General features: G+C 31.8%; 3 protein-coding genes across 4 annotated transcripts; all 3 read right to left on the reverse strand.

Moving 5' to 3' along the window:
- Window positions 1-7310: 7310 nt before the first annotated feature.
- Window positions 7311-11116, reverse strand: LOC100785395 (uncharacterized). The gene is made up of 6 exons (XM_014770548.2): window positions 10874-11116; window positions 9742-9855; window positions 9370-9631; window positions 8987-9101; window positions 8444-8608; window positions 7311-7540 (listed from the first exon to the last, which is right to left on the reverse strand). Exons 1-6 carry the CDS (start codon window positions 10964-10966, stop codon window positions 7504-7506), a joined length of 786 nt encoding a protein of 261 aa, XP_014626034.1. The 5' UTR covers window positions 10967-11116; the 3' UTR covers window positions 7311-7503.
- A 2080-nt stretch (window positions 11117-13196) lies between these two features.
- LOC100785931 (KIN17-like protein) lies at window positions 13197-15370 on the reverse strand. 2 transcript variants are annotated; one of them, XM_003519512.5, is made up of 2 exons: window positions 15180-15370; window positions 13197-14604 (listed from the first exon to the last, which is right to left on the reverse strand). In XM_003519512.5, exon 2 carries the CDS (start codon window positions 14595-14597, stop codon window positions 13401-13403), a length of 1197 nt encoding a protein of 398 aa, XP_003519560.1. In that variant the 5' UTR covers window positions 14598-14604; window positions 15180-15370; the 3' UTR covers window positions 13197-13400. The 2 variants fall into 2 exon arrangements, with proteins under 2 accessions (XP_003519560.1, XP_006575672.1); XM_006575609.4 differs by having other exon boundaries at window positions 13197-14609; window positions 15180-15333.
- Window positions 15371-16400: 1030 nt separating this feature from the next.
- LOC100786807 (small nuclear ribonucleoprotein-associated protein B) lies at window positions 16401-20178 on the reverse strand. The gene is made up of 2 exons (XM_003519514.5): window positions 19184-20178; window positions 16401-16748 (listed from the first exon to the last, which is right to left on the reverse strand). The coding sequence occupies exon 1, from the start codon at window positions 20045-20047 to the stop codon at window positions 19199-19201; it is 849 nt and encodes a 282-aa protein (XP_003519562.1). The 5' UTR covers window positions 20048-20178; the 3' UTR covers window positions 16401-16748; window positions 19184-19198.
- Between the last annotated feature and the right edge of the window lie 2955 nt (window positions 20179-23133).

The following is a 23133-nucleotide window of genomic DNA, read 5'->3' on the forward strand; positions in this document are numbered from 1 at the left end:
ATTAATTATAGAATTGGAATTGGTTGCGTTGTGGCCATATCGCTTGGCTTCCCAGTGTTAAAAAAGAAGAAAAACTCGAAAATTTAGATTAAGAATATTTAAAACTAAATCAAGTTTCTAGTACTGCTAAATAATCATGAATTAATAGTAGAGAATTAGTCAAATTTTGACTTAAAATTAATTATTTAGTAGTTATTTGTAATTAAAAGTTAGAAAATTAATTAAGTTGAATTTTTTGCCGCAGATATGAAAACTGAAGGTACAACAAGCAAAAAGACACCAGAAATTGAAGAAAAAGAAGAAAATTTGAAGTAGGTCCAGCCCAAAATGCGCGCGTTACGCGCTAAGCGTGCAAGGCAGCACAAGCGCTAAGCGAGGCGTTAAGCACGAAGATGCAGGATTTGTTACGTGCGCTAAGCGCGAGGCACGCGCCAAGCACACGATCCAACAGAAGCACATACTAAGCCTACAGCACGCGCTGAGCGCACGATCTGAACGCGCTAAGCGCACCTATGAAGGCCCAAAGCTCATTTCTGCATCTATAAATAGAGATCCAAGCCAAGGAAAAACACACATCTTGCCTCAAAGTACTTCTCTCAGTATTCCAAGTCATTCCAAGTCTGAGCTCTCCCTTTTCTCTCTACATTCTTTGCTTGTATTATCCATTTTTTCCTTCACCCCACAATTGTAAAGCCCTCAATGGTCATGAGTGGCTAATCCCCTAGCTAGGGCCTGGCAGGCCTAAAAAGCCAATGATGTATGATGTACTTCAAGAGTTATCAATGCAAAGAAGATTCATTCCAGGTTTTATGTTCTAATTCTTTTCTTCTTATCTTGTATTTATGTCTTAAATTTCTTTTGGGTTTTATTCGCTCGGGAGAGGGTATTTCCTAATAAGGGTTTAAGAAGTAATGCATGCATCAGTTTTAGGAGTTATGCGCTTGGAAAAGGGTAACACCTAATAGAACAAATTAAGAAAAGGATTGTCGGGCTAGCATTGCTAGGCATAGAATGATGGCCCAATGCCGATGCATTTAGCAACATCTAGAATTTGACCTTAATGCATTTTAATTATTGAATCTTCACAAAGACATTTGGGAGATAGGTAGTTAAAATAGGTTTGTTATCGTAAGGCATCAAGGGCAAGTAAAATTAATAGATGTGGATAGAACTAATTCAACTTCATTGGTAATGAACATCATAAATACATGCATCGTAGACCAATTAGGTTTGTCCGGTCTTGACATTTCCATCAATTGTCTTCCTAAATTATTTGATCTAGTAGTAACAATTTATTTTTGCGCCTATTCCTGATTTTTTACTAATTACTTTTACTTATAAATTGAAGAGTATTCAATAAAGTGCAATAAAATTCCCGTGGAAACGATACTCGGACTTCCGAGAATTACTACTTAGAATAATTTGGTACATTTGCCAAACAATTCAACAATAGTATAACTTTTTTTTTTTTACAATTTTGGATAAAATTAAGTATTAAAATTTTAATCATATTTTTTCTACAATTTACTTACATATTAAGTGTGTCGTTGGATTAACATATAAGATTTACCTTAAGATGCAACAAAACAAAAGCAACTGAAAATTATTGTTTTTGTTATTCACATTTGAGTTGTGCGAGAATCAAAATATGGTAAATCATTCACAAAAATTGTAAAAGAAAAATACCTTAGGAATCAAAATATTAGAAATTTATAATAACTCATATTATCACTATATAATCGACAAATCAACAAGATATTTTAATTAGTCTCTAATTTTTTTTATTAAATGAAAAATTTTATTTGATTATTTAGTAAATATTTTTTTAATAGTTTGTAGCATTTTTTAAAATTATACTTGAAATAGCATTTTCTAAAATGATAGCTTCTAACTACTAGTATATTTATATTTTCTTTATTTTTTATCCTCAATATATTTATCAAATTTTTTATTATACTTTTAAAATAAATCATGATTTTTTTTAATTTTATGCATTTTAGTTATGGTAAAAATTAATTTTATTCAATACTTATAATTTAATAAGCTAGTTTTTCAGTTTTAAGCTATTTTTAGTTAATCATCCCAGACATATGATCAGTTTGTTAAAATTTATTTGTTGAAATAAACAACTTTATATTTTTTTAGTGTATTTGTCTAAATTGTTTCTTCTAAAAAATATAGTTTTCTGTTTATTTTAATAAGTCAATTTTATCTGTTTTTTAAAAATACTTATTTTTAAGTTATTTTTTAAAAAAATTAAACAAACTTTTTTCTCATTAATAATTAATATTTGTTTGGGGAAAAAAAAAAAACCAACTGCGACGTCTCGTATTGCATTGCTTCCAACGTTTTTCTTCAATTGAAAGAAAAGCACGGTATTGATCTATGTAGAATTGACCATCATAATTCAAAAATTAGAATCATTGGAACTGTTAATTTAATTTGGAAGTATTAAACGCACTACACAGGTTTGCATTTATGCATGATGCACGTATCTTTGTTATCCTTATGGTTAAATACATAAAGACGTATGTTTTTTTTTTTTTTACTGTGACGTATGTATTAATTGATTCTTGACTTAATTGTATATTTAATATTTGATTAAATGTAATAAACGGGTAATGAATACTTATACTAGTACTGTATTTGATAACTGGTCATCATGTATATATTTATTATATCTGTGTATTTATCTATACCTATATATATTTATTATATCTGTGTATTTATATTAAATATAACAAAGTTCAATTCAATACTATTATTAAATGTTGAGTTTAATAAATGAAATAAATAGTTAACTGTATATATTTATCTTAAACCGATTAAGGTTTAAAATTCTAATTAAAAAATCCAAATCCCCAAAATCTTTTTGTTCAAAAATGTAGTTATTTATCTCTTTTTTTTACAGTCTAGTTATTTATCTCTATATTATAAAATTTGATTACAAGAAGAATAATTTCTTTATGCATTATTTTTTTCATGCAATCACATAGTTTCTTTATTTTGAGGTAATGAAATAATGATGATTCTGTGCAAGAATTTCTTAACTTGGCACGCAGGCTATTGCAACCGTAATTCAGCCATTTGGAAGTGATCAAAGTCCATAATGCTCCAAACATCTTTCGGCTCAGTTGGAGGGCAGTCCAATCGTCTTAAGCAGTGGTTTGGTTTGATTTTGTTCAACTGGGAGGTAAAAATATATTTAAATTAATCATCAGAAACTTCATTTTGTAAGTTTAATTCGGTTGAAATATAGTATTATAAATTTAATTTAAGTCAAACCAATACTTTATAATTTTAATTAAATCGATTTTTCCAATAATTAAGTTAAATTTATTTTTAATTTTTATTTTATTTTATTAAGGAGCAATACTCTTAATTTGGGGGTCTATAAAAACAAATGAAAATTAACTACAATATTAAGAAAATATCGCGCAGTTAATTTGACCTGATAGAACAATACCAAGTATTGGCATTTTCCCAACCTAGCTTTACCATATTGCTGGGTTGAGACTCCTGAGGAGATTATTACTTTTAAACAATAAACATCATACGGTATTAATTTTTAATTTTTTAAATAATTATTTTATAAGTGCAAAAGTATTTTTAAAGATAAATATAGTTTTAATATAATTTTTTTAGTTTTAAACATTAAAGAATGTTTTTTTTTACTGGAACATCAAAGAATGTTTAAATACAGATTGTAATAACAAAGGGCATCGTTAAAATAACTGTGATGGGGTACGCATGTGGATTAAATGATTTTTTATGTGTAAAAGTGAGAAAACTAAGTATTAATAATTAAATCTTATTATAAATGGTTAAAATTATAAATTATAAATTAAAAGAAAAAACTACTTATTATAAAAACAGTATTTAATTAATCTTAACCAACCCTCACATCCCACAAATACGTATAAAAGTCTACCTGAAAATTAATTTATATCTGCTGAAAGGTAAGATTTAAGATGGCTTTGATATTTTTATTTTCTTTTTTCTTTTTACTATTGCAATAGTATAAGGAAAAAGTTTAAACACAGCGTCAAAATAACTAGTACTAGTAGTGGTTGACCAGGGTTTGAAGCTTGAAATAATGAAATGTTGCCCTTTTATAAGTATGAAAAGGAGTTGAAGACCACCTTCATTAATTTGCTTGAATTTGATGTTAAGTAGAGACATTCTTATCTCTCAACGTTGGAAGGGTTGCCAACAACGTCTCTCTCTCTATTAGCAACATTTAGGCTTGATTTTAAAGTTAAATATAAGTATTTTTTTATAAAACTAATTTTAAATCTTAATTTGTTTCAAAAGTAAAACAAATAACTCTTTTAATTAATCTATTATTGTTCCACAGGTTTCCAAAGCTCTTGATCTTATGGTAATGAAAACACCAAATTAAACATTAATTAGCAACTAATTTTTCAACATATATATATAGCTAAATTTTGGATTTTTTTTTTGTTTCTGAATTGATGAAATCACGATCATGGACTTGTTCAAACATATATAGCTACAAAAATATTCAGAAATCCACAGTGCTTATTTTCCAGTGTCTTATGTGTGATTCGGAGTTGGAAGGAAGTAATAAGAAAGTAACATTTTTGTGTCGTCTTGCATTGGAATTAAGAAGGAGGAAAGTAAAGGGAGAAAGCGTGTGGGGACACATATGACTATATGAAAGCTAGATGCATGGTGTAGAACGCGTTTTTAATTTAAGGAATAAAATACAAAAGAAAGAGGCTACTGAATGTTTAATGCCATATGAGTCATAGGATTGCGCAAAAGAAAATCAATTCTAACTCGATCATTCTAAAATAAGAAATATTAATAACAATTTAAAAAATGAAATATTTTTGCATTAATAACTCGTCAATTAATTTATAATATTTTTAGACAAAAAATATCTGTTATTATAAAAAGAAAGATAGTATATTGACAAACAATTTAAAAAAAGAAATATTAATAACAAAAATAATTTTAAAAAATATAAATTTAAAATAAAATTATTATTATTAATTAAATTAATTATTTTTTTTTAATTTTAATAAATTAGGTAGTTGAGTCTTATAAATGAAAAAATAATTAGTTCTTTCAAAAAAATTGGGGTGAATGAATAATATTAAGAAGGCTAAAAGCCTCTAGGAAAACAAGTCTGAGCTAGATCAGCTCTTAATTCTAAAACAATAAAATCAGAAGCAAAAATATAAACATAAAAATTAATATCAATACCTAAAACATGTTTAGCTAATCTGTCAACAATTTGGTTTGCTTCTCACAATATGTGATTCCAAATCATGTGTCCCGAATAAAGCATAATGAACAACTTGAATAATGTTTGAACAAGCAGGATGCAAAATCACAGCACCCACTCGACAACAACTTCACAGCCAGCCTTTAATCTGAGTCCATCGTTCTTTAAAATAAATAAAAAACTTAATCATACATGAGTAAAAAAAAACATAATTAAACTAAACTGAACCAATTTTTTTTTTTTAAAAAAAAAACAAATCATTTAGAAAAAGTTAAACCAGCTACTTTATGATGAATACAGTTTTGTTCAAAATAAACCATTTTAATAGAGTGATTTGATTCGATTTAAAAAAAAATATGGGCAGCCCCAATCTACTAATGTTCTGACCTTGGCTGCATTAATTCTTGAATTGGGCAATGATATATTTCATATTCATAAGTAGGTGCAGTAATCTAAATAAAGTGTTTTTGAGATCGAGAGAGACTGAGAGAGTGCATGCAGTATGCATAATTAATTGCATACCACACTGCTATGCCAGCTAGCATTCCATTTTGGACTCTACTATACTAGTACCATGCTTCTTCTTTTGACCCTAATTATTAAACTACCATTTCGACTTCAACCTTTCTTCTGCATTCATTGGGTACGCGCTACTTCCAAATTGTGTGTGTGTGTTTTTTTGAAATTTCCAAATTGTGCTTTTACAAGATAATTAAAATGAATGATTATTGTTTCGTCGTCATTAATTTATCATTTCTAGAAGTCGTACTGGTATTTAGCATTAATTATCTTATGGAGGATTATATTTGCTTGTTACAGGAAGCCAGTCATGACCAATAATGAGTGGCTGGACTGTGACGTTACGAGGTACCGCTATATAGAATTAGAATGAAAGAAAAAAAAAAGAGTTCTCATTTATATTTAATATATATTTAAAAAAATAACAGAAGATAAGATTAAAAGCTAATTGAAATGGTGAAAATAATATATATATAAAAAATAGTTTATGGTCATGCATTATTAGTGTAAAAAAAACAATATATTTTTGTGCAATTATTATGTAACAACTATTATCACGAGTCCTCTACAAAAAAGCTATTATCACCTGTACTAATTTTTAAATTTATGTTTTTTCTAAATAAGTATTGTTATATAAAATATAGGATAAGCGAGTCAATTCATTTTTAATCGATTTGGCAGGCATGATTCAACTTATTGAGTATGATGGTTATTGTTTGACTAATCTAGGCTAAAATATTGGTTTTAAATTATGGATGGAGCTCATCAATAAAAAATTGGAAAAAAAAAAAAAACTCCTGATCCGTCCACTTCCTCGTTTAAGCAGAACAATGGTTATAAGATTGTCGTTTATTCTCTATAGAGGATGTAAATAGACGTAATTGTGAAGCTATGAGAATGTCGTTTACAATGTGTTATGGTGCTGGATTATAAGTCGAGGCCCAATAAAGATACAATATTCATCAAATTTCATTTGCAAATTCCACTGTCTTCTGCATTTGATTCAATCCCAGCTCCTTGAGTACTAGTTTTGTTTGCAGTTCCTTACATTGCCCGGTGAGTCTTGATAAAAGCTGTTCATATATAACTTATTTTCATAAAGGCCCACCATGTGTTTGACAAAAGACATCCACCTTAGCTCAAACAAATCACCCTAGCCTCTGCAACTCCTCCCAATGCCATTTAATCGCGTCACATTTCAAGGAGTAGACAGTACTAATAAGTGAAAGAAAGACTTTATCACTTTATCTCATTAATTTTCAGCATTTGTTTTTTTTTTTTACTAAAAAATTTGTTAATTAAAGACACTTTTAAAAAAATAAAATAAAGAGATAATTAGGAAACGGTCTTATGAAAAGAAACAAAAAAATTCTTGAAAAACATCTTATATACTTTTTTTTTTTTACAAACATCTTATATACTATATTTAAGGATAGAGGAAGTATTATTATTATTTTTGTTCAATTGACTTAATAAATTAGATTTCAAAAGTGGAACGTAGAATGAAAAACATCTCACGATGCATCAGGACATTTTCTGCACAACAATTAAGTTGTATATGAAATCAAAATTAACCCATCATCTGTTCATTACATTAAAAATATATATATAGGGCATGATATGGCTCATGCAGAACAATGCCCATTTCTTCTCCATCTATAATCTATAAGCACGGGGTATAGGTATATGTATACATATATATGCCACAAATCAATATTGCTCAGTCATTCTCAAACTTTAGGAACTATAATTTGTAGAAATCCATCCCTGAAAATTGAGAAAGAAACAACAACTTATCAGCTTCAAATGTATATAAAGGTACAGCACATATCTTTGAACGTGTGCAAAACCACACACATCACATACTAGTCCCTGAAATTATTCAAGTCACTTTCAACCCCATGCATGCATATTTTTAAAATAAAATGACATGAAGTCACATACAAATTCAGTAAACCAAAACAAAAAAGTACACTTATTTTAAGCTATATGGGGAAACCTTTTCAGCTTTCAGCATAGCAGAATAGAGGGGGAAGGATGGGGAAAGAGTTCCCCTTGAGTAGATGTGATAAATTATATAGCTTTTACATTGAGTTAAAAAATTTATGAATCATCATGGCAGTATTCTAGCTGCAAAACAAAGCATTAACATGGGCATAGATTCAGTTTTTTGTGTATTTAAAATAACATAATGATCTAAGTACCAAAACAGTATAAAAGTGATGACCATCATCATTACAGTAGCTACCATTTTAGCCTAACAGAACATTAAATATTCAATAAGTTTCTCAGTTAACTCAATTGAACTTCAAGGTTACAATTTGACTCACCATTTTATGTTAGTAAAAGAGATCACTATTCAGTATTCACTAACCTGGATTGTTGGCTTGGCAGTGTGATAGCTTGTAGCCAAAATCTTCCTAATGTATGTTAGTTACCTAGGTATTTTATTACTACTTCCAATTTGAAAGAATATTAATATTGAACTTTTATAATCAAGAAACATATACATGAGGTTATAATCAAGAAACATATACATGACTCCAAGATATTAATGCAATACACCAAATTAGAAGAGGTTTTTAACAACAAAACATCTAGTTTGTGAATTGAGTTAAAATATGAGGCTATAATCAAGAGACAGGTACATAACACTAAGATATAACTCACAAAAATTCAGCAGATATTCTGTCCTTGTTCACACCAGCAGGAAGTGGCCAGATCACCTCATATGGTCCATATAGTATTTCTCTTCGATGATATGAAGAAAGTGAAGCATTTGTACAGCCTGCAACTGTCCAGGAGCTAGTAGAGCGTCTACCTTTAACATACAACCTGTCAGTACACATATTGGCTCTTTTATCACATATACTCCAAAAGATCTATAACCATGAATGTCCAACATTAAAATTTACATTTAGCGTTTCACTTCCCGAATTTATGCTTTTTATTACAATGCAGTAATAATGTATAAAGTTTCTATTAATAGACAAGACCCTCCCCCGGTACCCAAATGAAAGAACAACTCAAACACAATAATGACTCAGAGATCGACAAAAGTAGTATCCAACAATATTTTATTTTGCCTTATCTTTTCTTTCGCCACTCCCTATGCTATGATTAGGGAGAACTAAATGCTTAATACCACAAATTGCAAAGAGTATTACAATTAATATGAGGGTGTATATTAGATATTAGAGAGATTCTTCTTACTTTAGATCATCAACCTCCACTCTTATGTCACCGATACTGACACCTGGAACTTCCACCATGATAACATATTTGCCTTCTGATTCTGCAACATCCATCCTTGGAGACCACTCAATTCCTGCAAAAACCAAGGTCACAAAAATTATAGAGTAAATAGTCAAAGCACTCATTTTTACATTGTCATCCAATCACAAACTGTCGTACATATTGGAATTTATAATATATTATCTTAAAAGTCATATCAACAATATTTTTTATTGATCAATGGTGTAAAAAAATTCACACTGACAGTGCATATAAATTAAACTCAAAATTGTATACTTTTGTTTGTTATAGCTAATCAGCTATTATAACTTCAAAAATAATTCCGAGTTCAAAGTGCTAACCACCAATTTCAGAATAGCACGCTTTCTTTTCAGAATGTAACTTATCTCCTCTAATCTGTCTGCTTGGTCTAGCAAATGTAGGAGGATCAAGTGTACTAAAATCACAGCCCTGTTCCTGAGCCATTGGTTGGACCACTGAATTTGTGAAGACTGATTCTGCCCTTGCAGGTTTAGCAAAACATGGTGCTCTTGCATTAGAAGGACCTTCAGATGCAGCAGCACCAGGATGGGTTTTGGGAGCAATAAAGCCAGTTGAGCCACCCTGAAAATCATTGTATTAAGTAAGCCAGTGAGAAGTGAATCATTTACCAAAAAATTGATAAGTAAATAGAACATTGTGAAGTATTTCAATAATAAGAACACTTTAAGTACCTCTTCAATTGAAGTCTGCCTCATAAAATAACCAAGAGAAGCAGATGCTTGGCGTGCAAAATACACCTTATTATCACATCTCCGGAGCACAGAGTTCAGACTGCCACTACAGTTCTGATGGGGGTAGGAAAATTGATGAACAAAATGAATTACAAACAAATATTCAAGGAAAAAAAAAGGATTATACGTACAGATTATTTTATTAGACATTGCAAAACAAAAGCTATAAAACAAAATTAGTGGTCCACTATAAGCATATATATAGAAGGTAACATGTGTGGAAATTCTGAATTAAGGAAACAATAAGTATCAAAAAGGGACAAAGATGAAGGAAAGACTTAGGTTTTAAAAAATAAAGTTGCTTGTAGCCCACAAAAATGCATTGATTTGATAGTGTTCAAGCTATTATTGCCTAAGCCAATCATAAAAGAAAATGCCAAGTTAAACAATTAATTTCCAAAGTTGAACTACAAGATCAATAAACACATGACCATGATTAATAGTAACATCTATACAAGTTACAGCTACTTCTCATAAATGCAAATATGCAATATTAGTGAGGTCAAACTACGGAAAACCAGACACTGAATAGGTGATATTTCACTTACGTATTCAAAACAAGTTGCACAATGGCATCAATTATTTGATGAAAGGTCATATATATAAAGGAAAATATAAAGTATAAAGGAAAAGTATTTGTCCACTTTACAATACTCAAATTATATGCCGTTTGATTCTCCTGTAAAATAAGAAAAATAACAAAATCTTATCTTATTAGGTGAAGTCAGCTACATGAATCACAAGACACTTCCACACTGTCAAAAACCGAAGCTTTAAGAATATTAATTATCATGAGAGATTGATTCTCCTAAGATTACAACAAATAAAGATTCAGTTTAGTTCTGAATCCCAACAGAGATGAGGAACGTAAGTTCAATACCCTCTTTCCCCACTTAGCAATATCTAACTCCCAAATAATTCCCATGTGTCGAGAAAAAACATCACTGAATTCAAATGAATTCCTTTATTTTCAATCATTATCTAGTGAACCACGTGAATAAAAGAGCCATAGTAACAAGAGTGTTAATATAAATAAATAAATAAATAAATAAAAGAGCATAATTATTAGTACCATAGGCAGAACGTGGGTAGTTGAAATATCATCATTGGGTGCAAAGTGAGCAGCAATCATGTGAATTCTGCGTTTCACCGACTCACTCTCCATTTCTACCAATAAAAATGCTTCACAAAATTATTTGAGCTAAACAGATAATGCAGGATGGCACCAGCATCAGAGGATCAAGAATATAAGCAGAAGGAGTCACTACTGAATGGAAGATTTTTTAAGAAAAGAACATAAGTGGGGCCCATTGAATCTAAATATCATAGTGAACTGAAGATAATGTCAGTCAGATACCATACCATCTAAAGTCGTCCAGGACCCAAAATATCAGTTTGAGACTGTAGGATATCCCTTCATTCGAATTATTTTTTTATTATCATTATTATTTAATGTCTATTTTTAAAATCTTATAATAATAAAATATATATAATAACAAAAGTAAAATAATATAATATAAAATGAAAAATTGTAATTGAAAATGATTTTTTTCATTGCTTATCAATTTAATAAGTACGTTATAAATTAAATATCAATTTATTAGTTAAGAATTTTATTTTTATCATTTTATATAGTGTATGTTTAATCTCTTTTTGTTTTTATTAAAAAAACTATGGACGTTAAATATAATTACATAGTTTATTATATTTTTTAAAAACAAATAATAAATAAAATTAGTTGGTTATATTTTTTTTACTTTAAAACAAAATACAAGCATACTCTTTCTTCATTAATATCATATCTTATTCTCCATAATTATTAGTTTCCTTTATTTTATTAAGAAAACGATAAAATATATCCCACCTGGTTGTCTCATTCGTGCAGAAACAATTTGTACTATATATAGCATTGCTGCAGTTTGAATTCCAAGCAGTTGTTTTCTGAATGAACGACCAAAGTAAAGAGTAATTAAGACAATAAATAAAGCAGACTAGAAAGACATCGAGCCTGTGAAATTCTACTAACCTATATGCATTACACAGAATATGAGTATCACAAAGTATACTGTTTACAGAGAGTAAGTGCTTATGCCACTCCAAAATCCAAATCTATCTGTAACTAAAGATAATCAGATTAATGGCTATGCACAAAATCAATATTGTTATGATTTGAAAAATAGTTATTGTAAAAGTCAATAAATTTACCATAATGTTTGTGATAGAATAATAATATAAAATTATTTTACATTATTAGGGGATAACCTACTCTCTCAAAGTTAATTTAGATATACATCTGAATTATGTTTAACAATCCAAAATCAATTCTATCAAAATTCTAAAACAACCAAACACTAACTAGTAAGTAGTAGTAGTTAATAATAATAGAAAAATAGAAAGAAATTCATAACCACTCAAGACAAAACTGTAGAAGCCCAACATTTGTAGTTAGCATTAAGAAGGAATCAGCTGAGACCATTAAGTCAAAATGCAGAACAGAAGCAAACTACATAAACAGACGCTAAGAAATGGAAATAATGATTGCAGCTTTGTGATCAATACAAATTATTAAAACCTGCGACGTGATGTTTGTAACAGATTGTTGTTGAAGTGTAATTTTTTAACCTTTAGCAAGTGTCAAGTGAAACAGTTTAACTTACCAATAAACGAAAAGTGCGACACTGATATTGCAACTTTATCAAATTAGTTAATAAAAACTTCCGCACAAATTTAGATTTGAGTTGTGATTGAGTAAAGAGTTCTCTAGTTTTCTTGATAACTGTTAAAAGTGTTTTTTAACGGATGCTGAAAGGTTTGCATAATCCCCAATGTAGGTACTCTGAACTACTCTTGCTCCAATGCCCCTGCTCTTGTTAAACAAAAAGATAGAAATGCAAATGAATCAATATTCTTAGCTAGCTTGATTCTTTGAGGAAGCTCCCCGGGCTACTCATGCTGATTATCTTCATAGCCAAGACATGGTCATTCAAGGTGTAAGGTGGTGATCCACTTTTAATGTTCCGTTGCATAGGAAATTTATGATGTGACTAATAGCAGAACTTTGCCTGCTGCATGGTTTATGCCAATTTGTGTGCACTAAAAATATGGACGTCATAATCTCTGACTCCATATGGTTTATGCCAACTTGGTGTTCCATTGAAATAGGACTTTGGTAGCATTTACACTTTGGTGGAATGATAATTATGGAACGCGATGTCATCATCTCTATCGCACTAGATATGGGGTTGGCTTTTATATGCTGTGGGATGCAGGGGGTTTTGGCTTGTATGTTGGGTTTGTTGTGGTATAATTTTTATCAATTGAAGTAATTTTGTCCCAAAACTTATACAGTTGCACACAAGGGAGGAGAGAGTTCATTCAAAGTAACAGAAAACAAAGAGCAAGAATTAGAATTCAACTTTACTCGCCACAGAATTACAAAATAAAACTGCAGTCTAATTGCACCTGCAACATGATGCCATCTTTTTCTGCACGTTTGGGGCCCAATTATAGTCAGAAATATAAATTACCAAGAAAAGAATTGTATCCAATATAAGATACTGATAAACAGAACCATCGAGTTATTAATTCCATCAAACTCACTAGGCTACTTTACAAATGTCCTCATATTCCACAGATTTAAGTACTCTGCCATCATAAGCTCCTTTCTCAATCTGCACCTTAGCACAAAAATTATCTGTATCCACCCCCAACAGCTTAGCAATTGATCCTCGATATGCACCATTGACTATTTTTACACGCCCCCCAACTTGTGGAATCACAGTTTCAAGCTCGGCCTGATCAACTCTGAGCACGTGCTTGCTTTCAAGCATTTCTATTTCCCCAACATACTTGTCAATCACCTTCCGCACAACACCCTTTTGCTTGTAGTACCCCTTCTCTGCCAAGACTTTGCTCATAACCTTGACAACAATTCCCTCGTGCAACCAATAATCCTTCCGATTAATTTTTTCCTTTTTCTTCTCTTCTTCCCTCATCATTTCATCCAAAGCTGATTTTCCACCACCACTTTCTTTCCTCTTCAAATTGTTTCCGGGATTCCTTCCATTATATTTCTCTTCATCACCCTCATCAAACACCACCCTTGACGCGTCATGTTTTTCCTTGACCACAGGTTTAGCTGATGTTGACCCAAGAGAAAATCCTATCTTGATTCCATCTTCCATATTTAGTTCCCTCGGAGGCTCAACCTGTGAAGGCTGATCAGCCTCAGAAGTAGGCGGCTGCATCATTTGCTCAGCCTTTTCAATCTGTCTCCTGATCTCCTTCTCTTGCTTTTCTTCATCTACCATATCTGCCTTGATTCTCTTATTCTTCATCCTCTCCTTGAAAAGGGTTTCGGAATCTCTGTCTATGTATGTAATGAACCATCCCTTGGGTGTTTCCTCAACCTTACATTTGCCAGTTCGACCCAAGTACTTAACAAACTCAGTAAGCGTGGCCCACTGAGTAGAGTTCATATGAATGTGGTGTCTGTCATTTATGTATTCGTTATAAACTACAGTGGCTGCCACACGGCTGAATCGGTGACTGCGCTTCATGTGCTCCAGAAAAGTACTCTCAAACTCTTCGGAATAGCCCTCAACTATCCGGTGTGGGTTTTGTCCAAAAATCTGCATTTGACGCTGGTGCCCTTCACTCATGCAATGGCATTTAAACCCATTCTCATCTCGGCACTGCTTCTGACACATCTGGCAATACCACCGAAGCTTCTGCAATCCTTTTGCTTTGATTCGATTGGCAATTGCTTTAGGTGTGAGAAACTCATTTTTCCCCATCACGAATCTGGACTTAACATTTCAGATCAAACAAAACGTTATCAGTAATCAGTAATCCTACCCACTTTTTCCTTACAGCTGAAATTACGTTAAAAAGGAAAAAAAAAACACAACAAAAACAGCATTGAAACAAAAGCTAAAATTCTTAAAGCATTAGAAAACAAGGAAGCAGAGTACTTTGGAGCAAGCATCCGCACTAAATAACTAATGAATAAAGTTTGATTAGTATACAATAAACAACTTCACTTTTTCCCTCACATGTTAATTGAAATCCTTCAGAGTCGAAGCTCATCATCAATTGGCAAAGATTCCCATAGGAACCCAATGACAAAAACAACACTAAGCTCAATTACTTTGATTCTCAACACGATGCGAATAATAATTCAATGGTTTTTCAAGCATTCTCTGTTGCAACCAACATCTTTGGCTCAGTATCCTATTCTAGTTTGATTACATCTCGATTATTCGGAACACACTTCTTTCCTTCTCGGTCTTTCATTCAAAGCATTACCAACGAAGAATAAAAATCATCCAATCAATATACATACAACGAGGAGAGAGAGAGAGAGAAAGAGAACGGACCAGAAATTGGCGGCAACTATTCTGGAGGTGGCGCTCGCGGTGGTGACGGCAACTACAACTGCAGGAACCCTAGATTTGATGACGGAGAGAAACTGAGAAAGCGATTGGGATAGGAAAGGGTTTTGTTTTCCCGTTCACGCTGTGCTTAATTATAAATAGCTTGGTGGAACACCATTTATCACACAAATAAACCGTTTTCGATTATATGGCGATCTATAATTTATTGACAATATAATAAATTTTCACATAGTTATTAGATCCAATTAAATATAACAAAAAAATACGCATACATAAAATTGTCATTATTTCAAAAAAAAAAAAGTGTCTTAAAAAATATATAAATCTATTATCTATCACTTAAAAAGTAGTACTAATGTCTAGGCTCATAATTTAGTTTGTAATTTAAGTCTTTCTAAATTATTTATATTTAATCCTCATAGTTTTTGTTAAAAAATTCTTAACCCAGGAATTGCCACGAATACTGAAAATTTAGGGGTATATTTTATGTGTGGATATCTAGTTGGAAATTTACTTAAGCTTTTAGTGGATCAAAAAGTTTTGATTTATTTGTTCGATCCTTATTTTCCTTCAATAACTCCTTCATAATCTACTTTTCTTTATCATAAATTTTTGTGTTTTAATTTTTAATTTAAAAACTTATATGAAATATTTTTATAAAAAAATTAAATGATAGTACAAAGTAAAATGAAAGTTAATAGGTAAATATTATGACAACTTTTAACATTTTATTATAAAAGTAACATATTCATATATAAAAATAAAAATACAGGTAAACATAATCATGATACCTTTATTCAGAATTAACAATATTCAGTCATTTATATTTGATTTTTGTAACAAATTTCCACGTATATAGTTTATTATTTGTAGTATTATATAAGTATTTTAACCTTTTAATGATAAACCGTATGTGATTCAACGTGTCGAACATTTTGACTATATTAAATTATTTATTATTATTACAAATATTTATCCTATCAGTTCAGACTAAAATACTAATTTATCAATAACTAAGTGAATTTGAAAAACAAACTTATCAGTTATTTTTGCCAGTATATAAAAAAATAAAGAAGAAATTATCCATTCACAAATAAGTACTAAATCTAATTAATAAATTCCGTAATTTCTCTTAAAAATAATAAATTCCGCAATTAGATAAATGTCAACTGCAGATAATTTAAAGAAAATGATCCAGAAACATTAGCAAAGTCATAATCATGTAATATTAACCCAAATGATATAAAGGGGTCTTGTCCTACACTCAAATCAGTACGATGTCTATGCAATCCGGCATTTTTTTTTCCCTGAAAATCTACATAGCCGACTTATATGTCTAATGCTCAGGTTCTAGTAGAATAATTCCCTCCAAAACATAAAGTTGTTCTTCTAACATTACACATTCTCATCAAGACATCAGAAAAACAATCCCTAAGAAGAGAGTGATTCTTCAAGGTTGTACAAGCAACAATCAGGTCCAACGTACAAGCTGGATATTGAATTGCGTGCAAGAAGCCCAGAGTCCATATCTTCAGATTACCAGTAAGAAACCTGTCAATTTCAAGTTCTCTATTCAGTCCGTATACAAATGAGGGACGTCATAACACAAGTCACAAGCCTATGACTAGAATAATCAACTAATAATACTCATAAGCAGTAGCACTATGTCTATACCAAGTTATTTACTTGCATCTTGTTGCTTAGTTATTTCTTCTTCTTCCCTATTTTTATCACACAGAAAAGAAGACAACAAAATAACGCCACTCTTGCTTTACTGAGACAAACCGGTATCATATAGCTGGTAAGTGTTCACAAGCATTTAGATGCTCATTGTCAAGCTCAACACCTGAGCTTGAGCCAAATCCCAGCCAACAGCCGCATAATGAGTTGAACACTAAAATAAACTGGTCCAAACCATTATCATTACATTTATATAAAGGTAAATGAAGAACAAATAAGGAGAATGTGCAGCCAGCAAGTCATAGTCACCAGTCAGCTTTGGTTTCTGATATGGTTCTGGCGCAAATAAGCACTATTAAAGGATAATAAACGCCAGTAGAAGTGTTTGATGGGTTAAAGCAAGTCAAAGAAAAGTTAGCATTAATTAGGATGTCACCAGTAAAGGATACATTGATTCAGTGAAAAGTATTTTGGACATGATAGGAATGGTTGTCAAACTCACGAGTCAAGAAAACAAGTTGAGTTACATTGTTTCTTTTAGAAGAATTGGTTAGACGTGCATAAATTCACTAGTTCATGAGGGAATCAAGCCTGAGTCATGTAATTTCTCGCCAAAAGACATAGTGGGTAGCTTTGGGTAGACATGCATAAATTCACAAGTCCAAGAGCCTGAAAATCTACACCTGTTACATCTATTTTCACAACATATGGACAGAACAAAGCAAGGCAGCAAAGGTCACATTTGGCTAGAAACAGTGAAAGGTTTGCAGAAACTTGCCACAGAATTCTCAGGGATGATCATAAACTATGGAGAGCAGAGGCTGCATATGTTGGGGATGGCCAACTGTCACAACTGGCCAGAAAATGCTGAGAAATACTGGCTATGTTCCCAGAAAAGGGTGGGTGTTTGGCAGTGCCAAGGCTACCATGGCGGGTTTATTGCCACCTGTCATAGGCAACAATATGTGAAGGGAAGCCCACAATGGTGGCGCCATAGGGCACAATGGCATGTTTATATGGCAGAAATTAGGATTCCAGCAATCCACCATTGATAACACTAACTGCATGCTCATTCAATTTTTCCAAAATGCTCCAGCTGCTCCACTTTGTGAGCACAAGATAGCAACACTATTCGGCACTATTGACAACTATGCTAAAGCAATGCTCATTTACAAAGGTAAAGGGAACGGACAGAATTACACATTTGCCTTACCACCATTTGAACCAGTTAACATTTAATTTCCTTGGTTAGAGTCTGTAAATAGCTGATACTAGTATGTAGGGAAGCTACCTTTCCTTGACAATTTCCCAACAGGAATAACAACAAAATACTAATAAAGTCAGCTTGGCACCTATCTGGCCACAAATAAAGATGATGGAATGGCTCAAAAGGCTGGAAATGTATGTGTAAATGTATATACACACATACACAATATACATATATATCTTCTCTTAAGGCATTATATCCAACAATTAAATTTAAAAATCGTTATAGCAAACAACATACTATCCTTTTACTATCAAAAATCACAATCATGTCAAATTATCAATAGGCGTCCTAATGAGTCTAGAAACTTGACTCAAAGGTATTGATGTTAAATTTTGCTTCACTTCCAAACATAAATTTGAGTGGGTATTACTAATAGCCTCTGGCTCCAACACCCTTACCAATAAAAATAAAGAGAGATTTATGATAACAAATTTAGTTTTTCCTTGCAAAATGTACGCTCTCATCTTATCCTAATTTCATGAAATTCTTAGGAACCTTCAATTTTCCTTCTAGACATCACTATCTGTACGCACAAAAAGGAGGAGTGCAAGATACACAGAAAAACATAGCATGCGAGTCTGGTTGCTCAGTGGGTGGTAACATAATTGATTTATTGGAATTGATTGTCTCTTGTCAAACACGGTTTTAGAAAAGATACAAATATTTGGTCTTTGTCAGACTAGAGGTGACAAAAAGTAACTTTTGAGATTTCAGCAGCAAAATCAAGGTTAACTTGAGAGTTGAGATGTCCAGGGCCACTATTATGGCAGCATTTGTCCACAAATTCCAACAAAATCAAGGAACACGATGGAAACAGCAATTTCAAACTTTGATGTTGAAAAATTTAAACTAAATTTTACATCAAAATAGCTATCATAGTAAAATCATCCAAACATAAATCGCTACAAAATCAATTTTACAAAGGCACACCCAAACACTCACACACATACACTCACTCACTGACTCACTCAATTCTGATAACACACACTCAAACACATAAACAGAGTACTGAAGAAAACAACAAATACAAACCTACCAATCAATTCTCCCATTACTGTTGCTGTTGATTTGGAGGGTTCGGCGGAGGGGGCATGCCAGGTCGAGGAGGACCAAACACGGGAACACCACTTCCAGGTGGCGGTGGCATGCCGGGGCGAGGCGGTGGTGGAGCCGGCATCCCGGGACGAGGAGGAGCCGGAGGTCCTCTCACCATCTGTCCAGGAGGGGGAGGCCCCATGGGTCTCTGTCCAAACTGCGGCGGTGGAACTTGGAACTGTGGCGGAGGGCCACCAGGTCTCGGTGGTGCAAACTGCCCAGGCGGCATAGGCGGTGGCGGACCCCTCGCCATAGGAGGAGGAGCGAATTGCCCCGGCATCTGCCCCGGAGGCCTCATCACAGGCGGTCCACCGCCGGGATAAGACACCGGTGGTGCGTTGAGCTGAGGCGGGCGCGAGATCTGCGGTTGCATCATGCCGGGGGCGGGGCCGCCGACTCCGCGGACAGGGCCGGCGAGTCCGGGCTGGGCCTGGACGACGGGGGCGGGCGGGATACCTCTACCGGCAGCACGTCCGATGCCGGGGCCTGCCAGAGCGGCGGCACCGACGGCCTTGGAGCGGGACTCTTCCGGCGGAGGAGGGCCCTCGACGGTCATGGAGATGACCTCCTCGCCGCGGAGGAGGACGAGGCCGAGCGTGCGGCGGTCCTCGCGGTCGGCGCCTTCGGCTGGCTTCTTGCCCTTGGCCGGAGGAAGCTTGCGGAACTCCTCACAGTCGCCGAGGACGAGGTTCATGTGGCGGTCGAAGGCCATGAATTTTCCGACGAGCTGGCGACCGTCCTGAATGGTGACACGCATACGGTAGTTGATGTACTGAAGCATCTTGGAACTCTTCGACATCGACATTTTGGAAATTCTCTTCTGCAGCAGCTTCTTCTTCTGTGAGAGAGAGTGTGTGTTCTAGGGTTTAAGAAAAAATTGGGACCTTAGAGGAGGGAAAACATCGCTCACTCCATATGCCCGTTTAGTTTAACCCACCCAACTCTCATTTATACATAGTACAAGATCCAATTAAACCAGGCCAAGGCCCAGAGCCCAAAAATAAAATAAAGGAGTCTTTTCATTTACGCTAGTATAAATTAAGAAATTGGGAGTAGCTAAGAAAAATATTAATTAGAGGTTAATTGTGTGATTAAATAAAGAAGATGTTTTTTTTTTACCTTTTTATGTTTCTTCTATTAATAAATTATATTTTTATAAAAATTGAATAGCATTGTAGAAAGTTTTCCTTTATAGACTAAATTTGAATGAAGATAAATAGAGAATGGTCTTTAAAATTAAAACTATTCAACTTCATTTTTTATATTTTATTTTTCACATCCATTTTTTACTATTTTATATGAAGTTATTCATTACAATTATAATTTTTTTCTTTTACAAATACGCCTTTGAAGGTATTAAATAATATTTTCCTTTCTAAAAAATTCAATTTCAATTTGAATTATTTTTTTAATACATTAGATTTTTGTAAAAATTACTCATTTGATAATTATTGTTATATAAAGTTTACATTTTAGTCCTTATACTTAAAAATCATTCATTTTAATTGTTATATAAACATTTTTGAATTTTGGTCTTTGACATTACATAACATTTATCTTGGTCCTTGTCATTTTGAACAACAAAAACTAAAAGGAATCCAAAACTTTTTGTATAAGGACTAAAAAAGATGTTTCTTAAGTGTAGAGACTAAAATATAAAGTTTATGTAACTATAGCAACTAAATGAAGATTTTTTCTAAATTTTTTTATTACATTTTTTAATCCTGAAACGTTTGGTCAATTTTATCCTCGACAAATTATTCTAGATAGGAGTGTTCATAGGTATGAGTTACCCATGAATCCGAACAGTTTGAATTTGGATCATTTATCTATTTGGGTCAAAATTGAACCAAAGCAATCAAAATCGTTCATGTAGATGTTGGATCATAGGTTTAAATTTATAGATCCGGTCAAAACCAAGTCGAATTGATTAAAATTTTTAGAGTTGTTTGATTTGACTTTAAATATTTCTAATATTGAGACTCCAAGTGTTGTCACTATTAGTGTTGAAATTTCGTAAAATATTACTTTCAAATACATTATTAGTTGTTTCACTTTTTTTCATATTTATTTTTTCTGTCATGTTTATAATATTAATTTATCATATTTTGTTTAATTGTTTTAACAAATCTGATTGCAGTAGACGTGGTTTTAACAAATCGGATTGCAGCAAAACTTATTGTAAGAAATTAGTTGGTAGAAAATAGTTGTAATTCATATTATTATTATATTAAATCTCATTGAAGAATATTTTGTTTTAATTTGTATTGATCTATTTTAGAATATTATGTTGATGATATTAAATAAATCAATTTTATTACTTTCAGACACTTGACAATATTGTGTTAATTGTAGTGGATATTTAGATGAATCATGATATAAAATAATAATTTTAAGAAAAAAGAATAAAATTTAAATGGATAATCTGTTGACTCGGACCGAATAAAACCGTTCATGAATGAGTTGAGTTAAACTGAGTTAAAAGAATGTGAAAATTAAACCGATCAAATTTAATTGAGTTAAATCCTAAATTTGACCAAAACAAGTCTAGTTCGTGAACACCCCTAGTTCTAACGTCTTTGGTTCTCTACTTATAAAAATATAGTGAATTGTTTTTTTTTATGATATTGGTGTTAAATTTCAAACCATGTTAACACTTTCTCACAATTTTTAACCACCATTAAATCACATATTTGAAACAAGTATTTTTAACCTAATGACCAACTAAAAATTACCACTATTATTATTATTATTATTTTGTTTTTCCCTTTCTTAATAACCACCTTGCTTCTTTTGTGAGCCCCAATTTGGTCCCTACCCGGCAAGTCCATCTCAAAATGCAAAATCAATCATGCTTGTGTGTTTTCTTGTGTGTGTGTGTGTGTAAAATTCCGTAGTAAAAAAACATGCTTCCAAAATTTCAAAACTATTTGTTTATGTGCGTGTTGTAATTCTTGTAGTAAGAAAATTAAGGAGGAGAAAAATGAATGTTTAAGATTCAGGATCATTACCAAGGGGTGTGAAACCAATACGATACAAATGGGTGTTCTATAGAATAAATAAAATCTGGTACGTGTGTCATTCTTATAGGAAAAAATATTTTTTTAAAAATTATAATATGACGTGTATATTAATTTTAATGTAGTTTTATTAAAAATAATTTGACATACCATTCTTATAAGAAAAATTACAATTTTTTAGGATAAATTACAATTTTTTTTAATTTAAAATATGATGTGTATATTAATTTTAATTTATTTTTATTAAAAATGCATGGTTCCACCACTCACATATATAACAATTACAATAATATTTTAACACAATAAAAATACAGATACCTAAGAATCTTTTGAATGCATTTTGTATTATATAAATTAATTTATACAATATATCAATGTTTAGTTTCTACGTATACATATATATATATATATATATATATATATATATATATATATATATATAATTTAACACATTAAAATGTAACAATGCAATAAAAATGTAGATATACATGCGCGATAATACTTGTATATATTCCCGCTGATCAAAATAAAGTTAATGACAAGATAAATGGTTAAGTACTCCAAACAACTGAACAAAACAAGATAAAATATTATCATAACCACCATATGAAATTTTGTCAACCATTTAAAACTATATTTACAATGTTATGGAATATATAAATATTATCAATTAATTTATTTTTTTACATTTAAAAAGTAAAAATAAAAGTAATATAGTCACTAATTTTAGTGTATAAACATCAAATTGATTCTTTATATTAAAAACTAATTTAATGAATAATACTGAAATTTATAAATTAAAATTGTTATCCATCATTTTAATTTTGAAAATAAAGATAAGGAAAATTAAAAAATAGATAAAGAGATAAAA

This window comes from Glycine max, chromosome 2, assembly GCF_000004515.6.
Source record: "Glycine max cultivar Williams 82 chromosome 2, Glycine_max_v4.0, whole genome shotgun sequence".
NCBI lineage: Eukaryota > Viridiplantae > Streptophyta > Magnoliopsida > Fabales > Fabaceae > Glycine > Glycine max.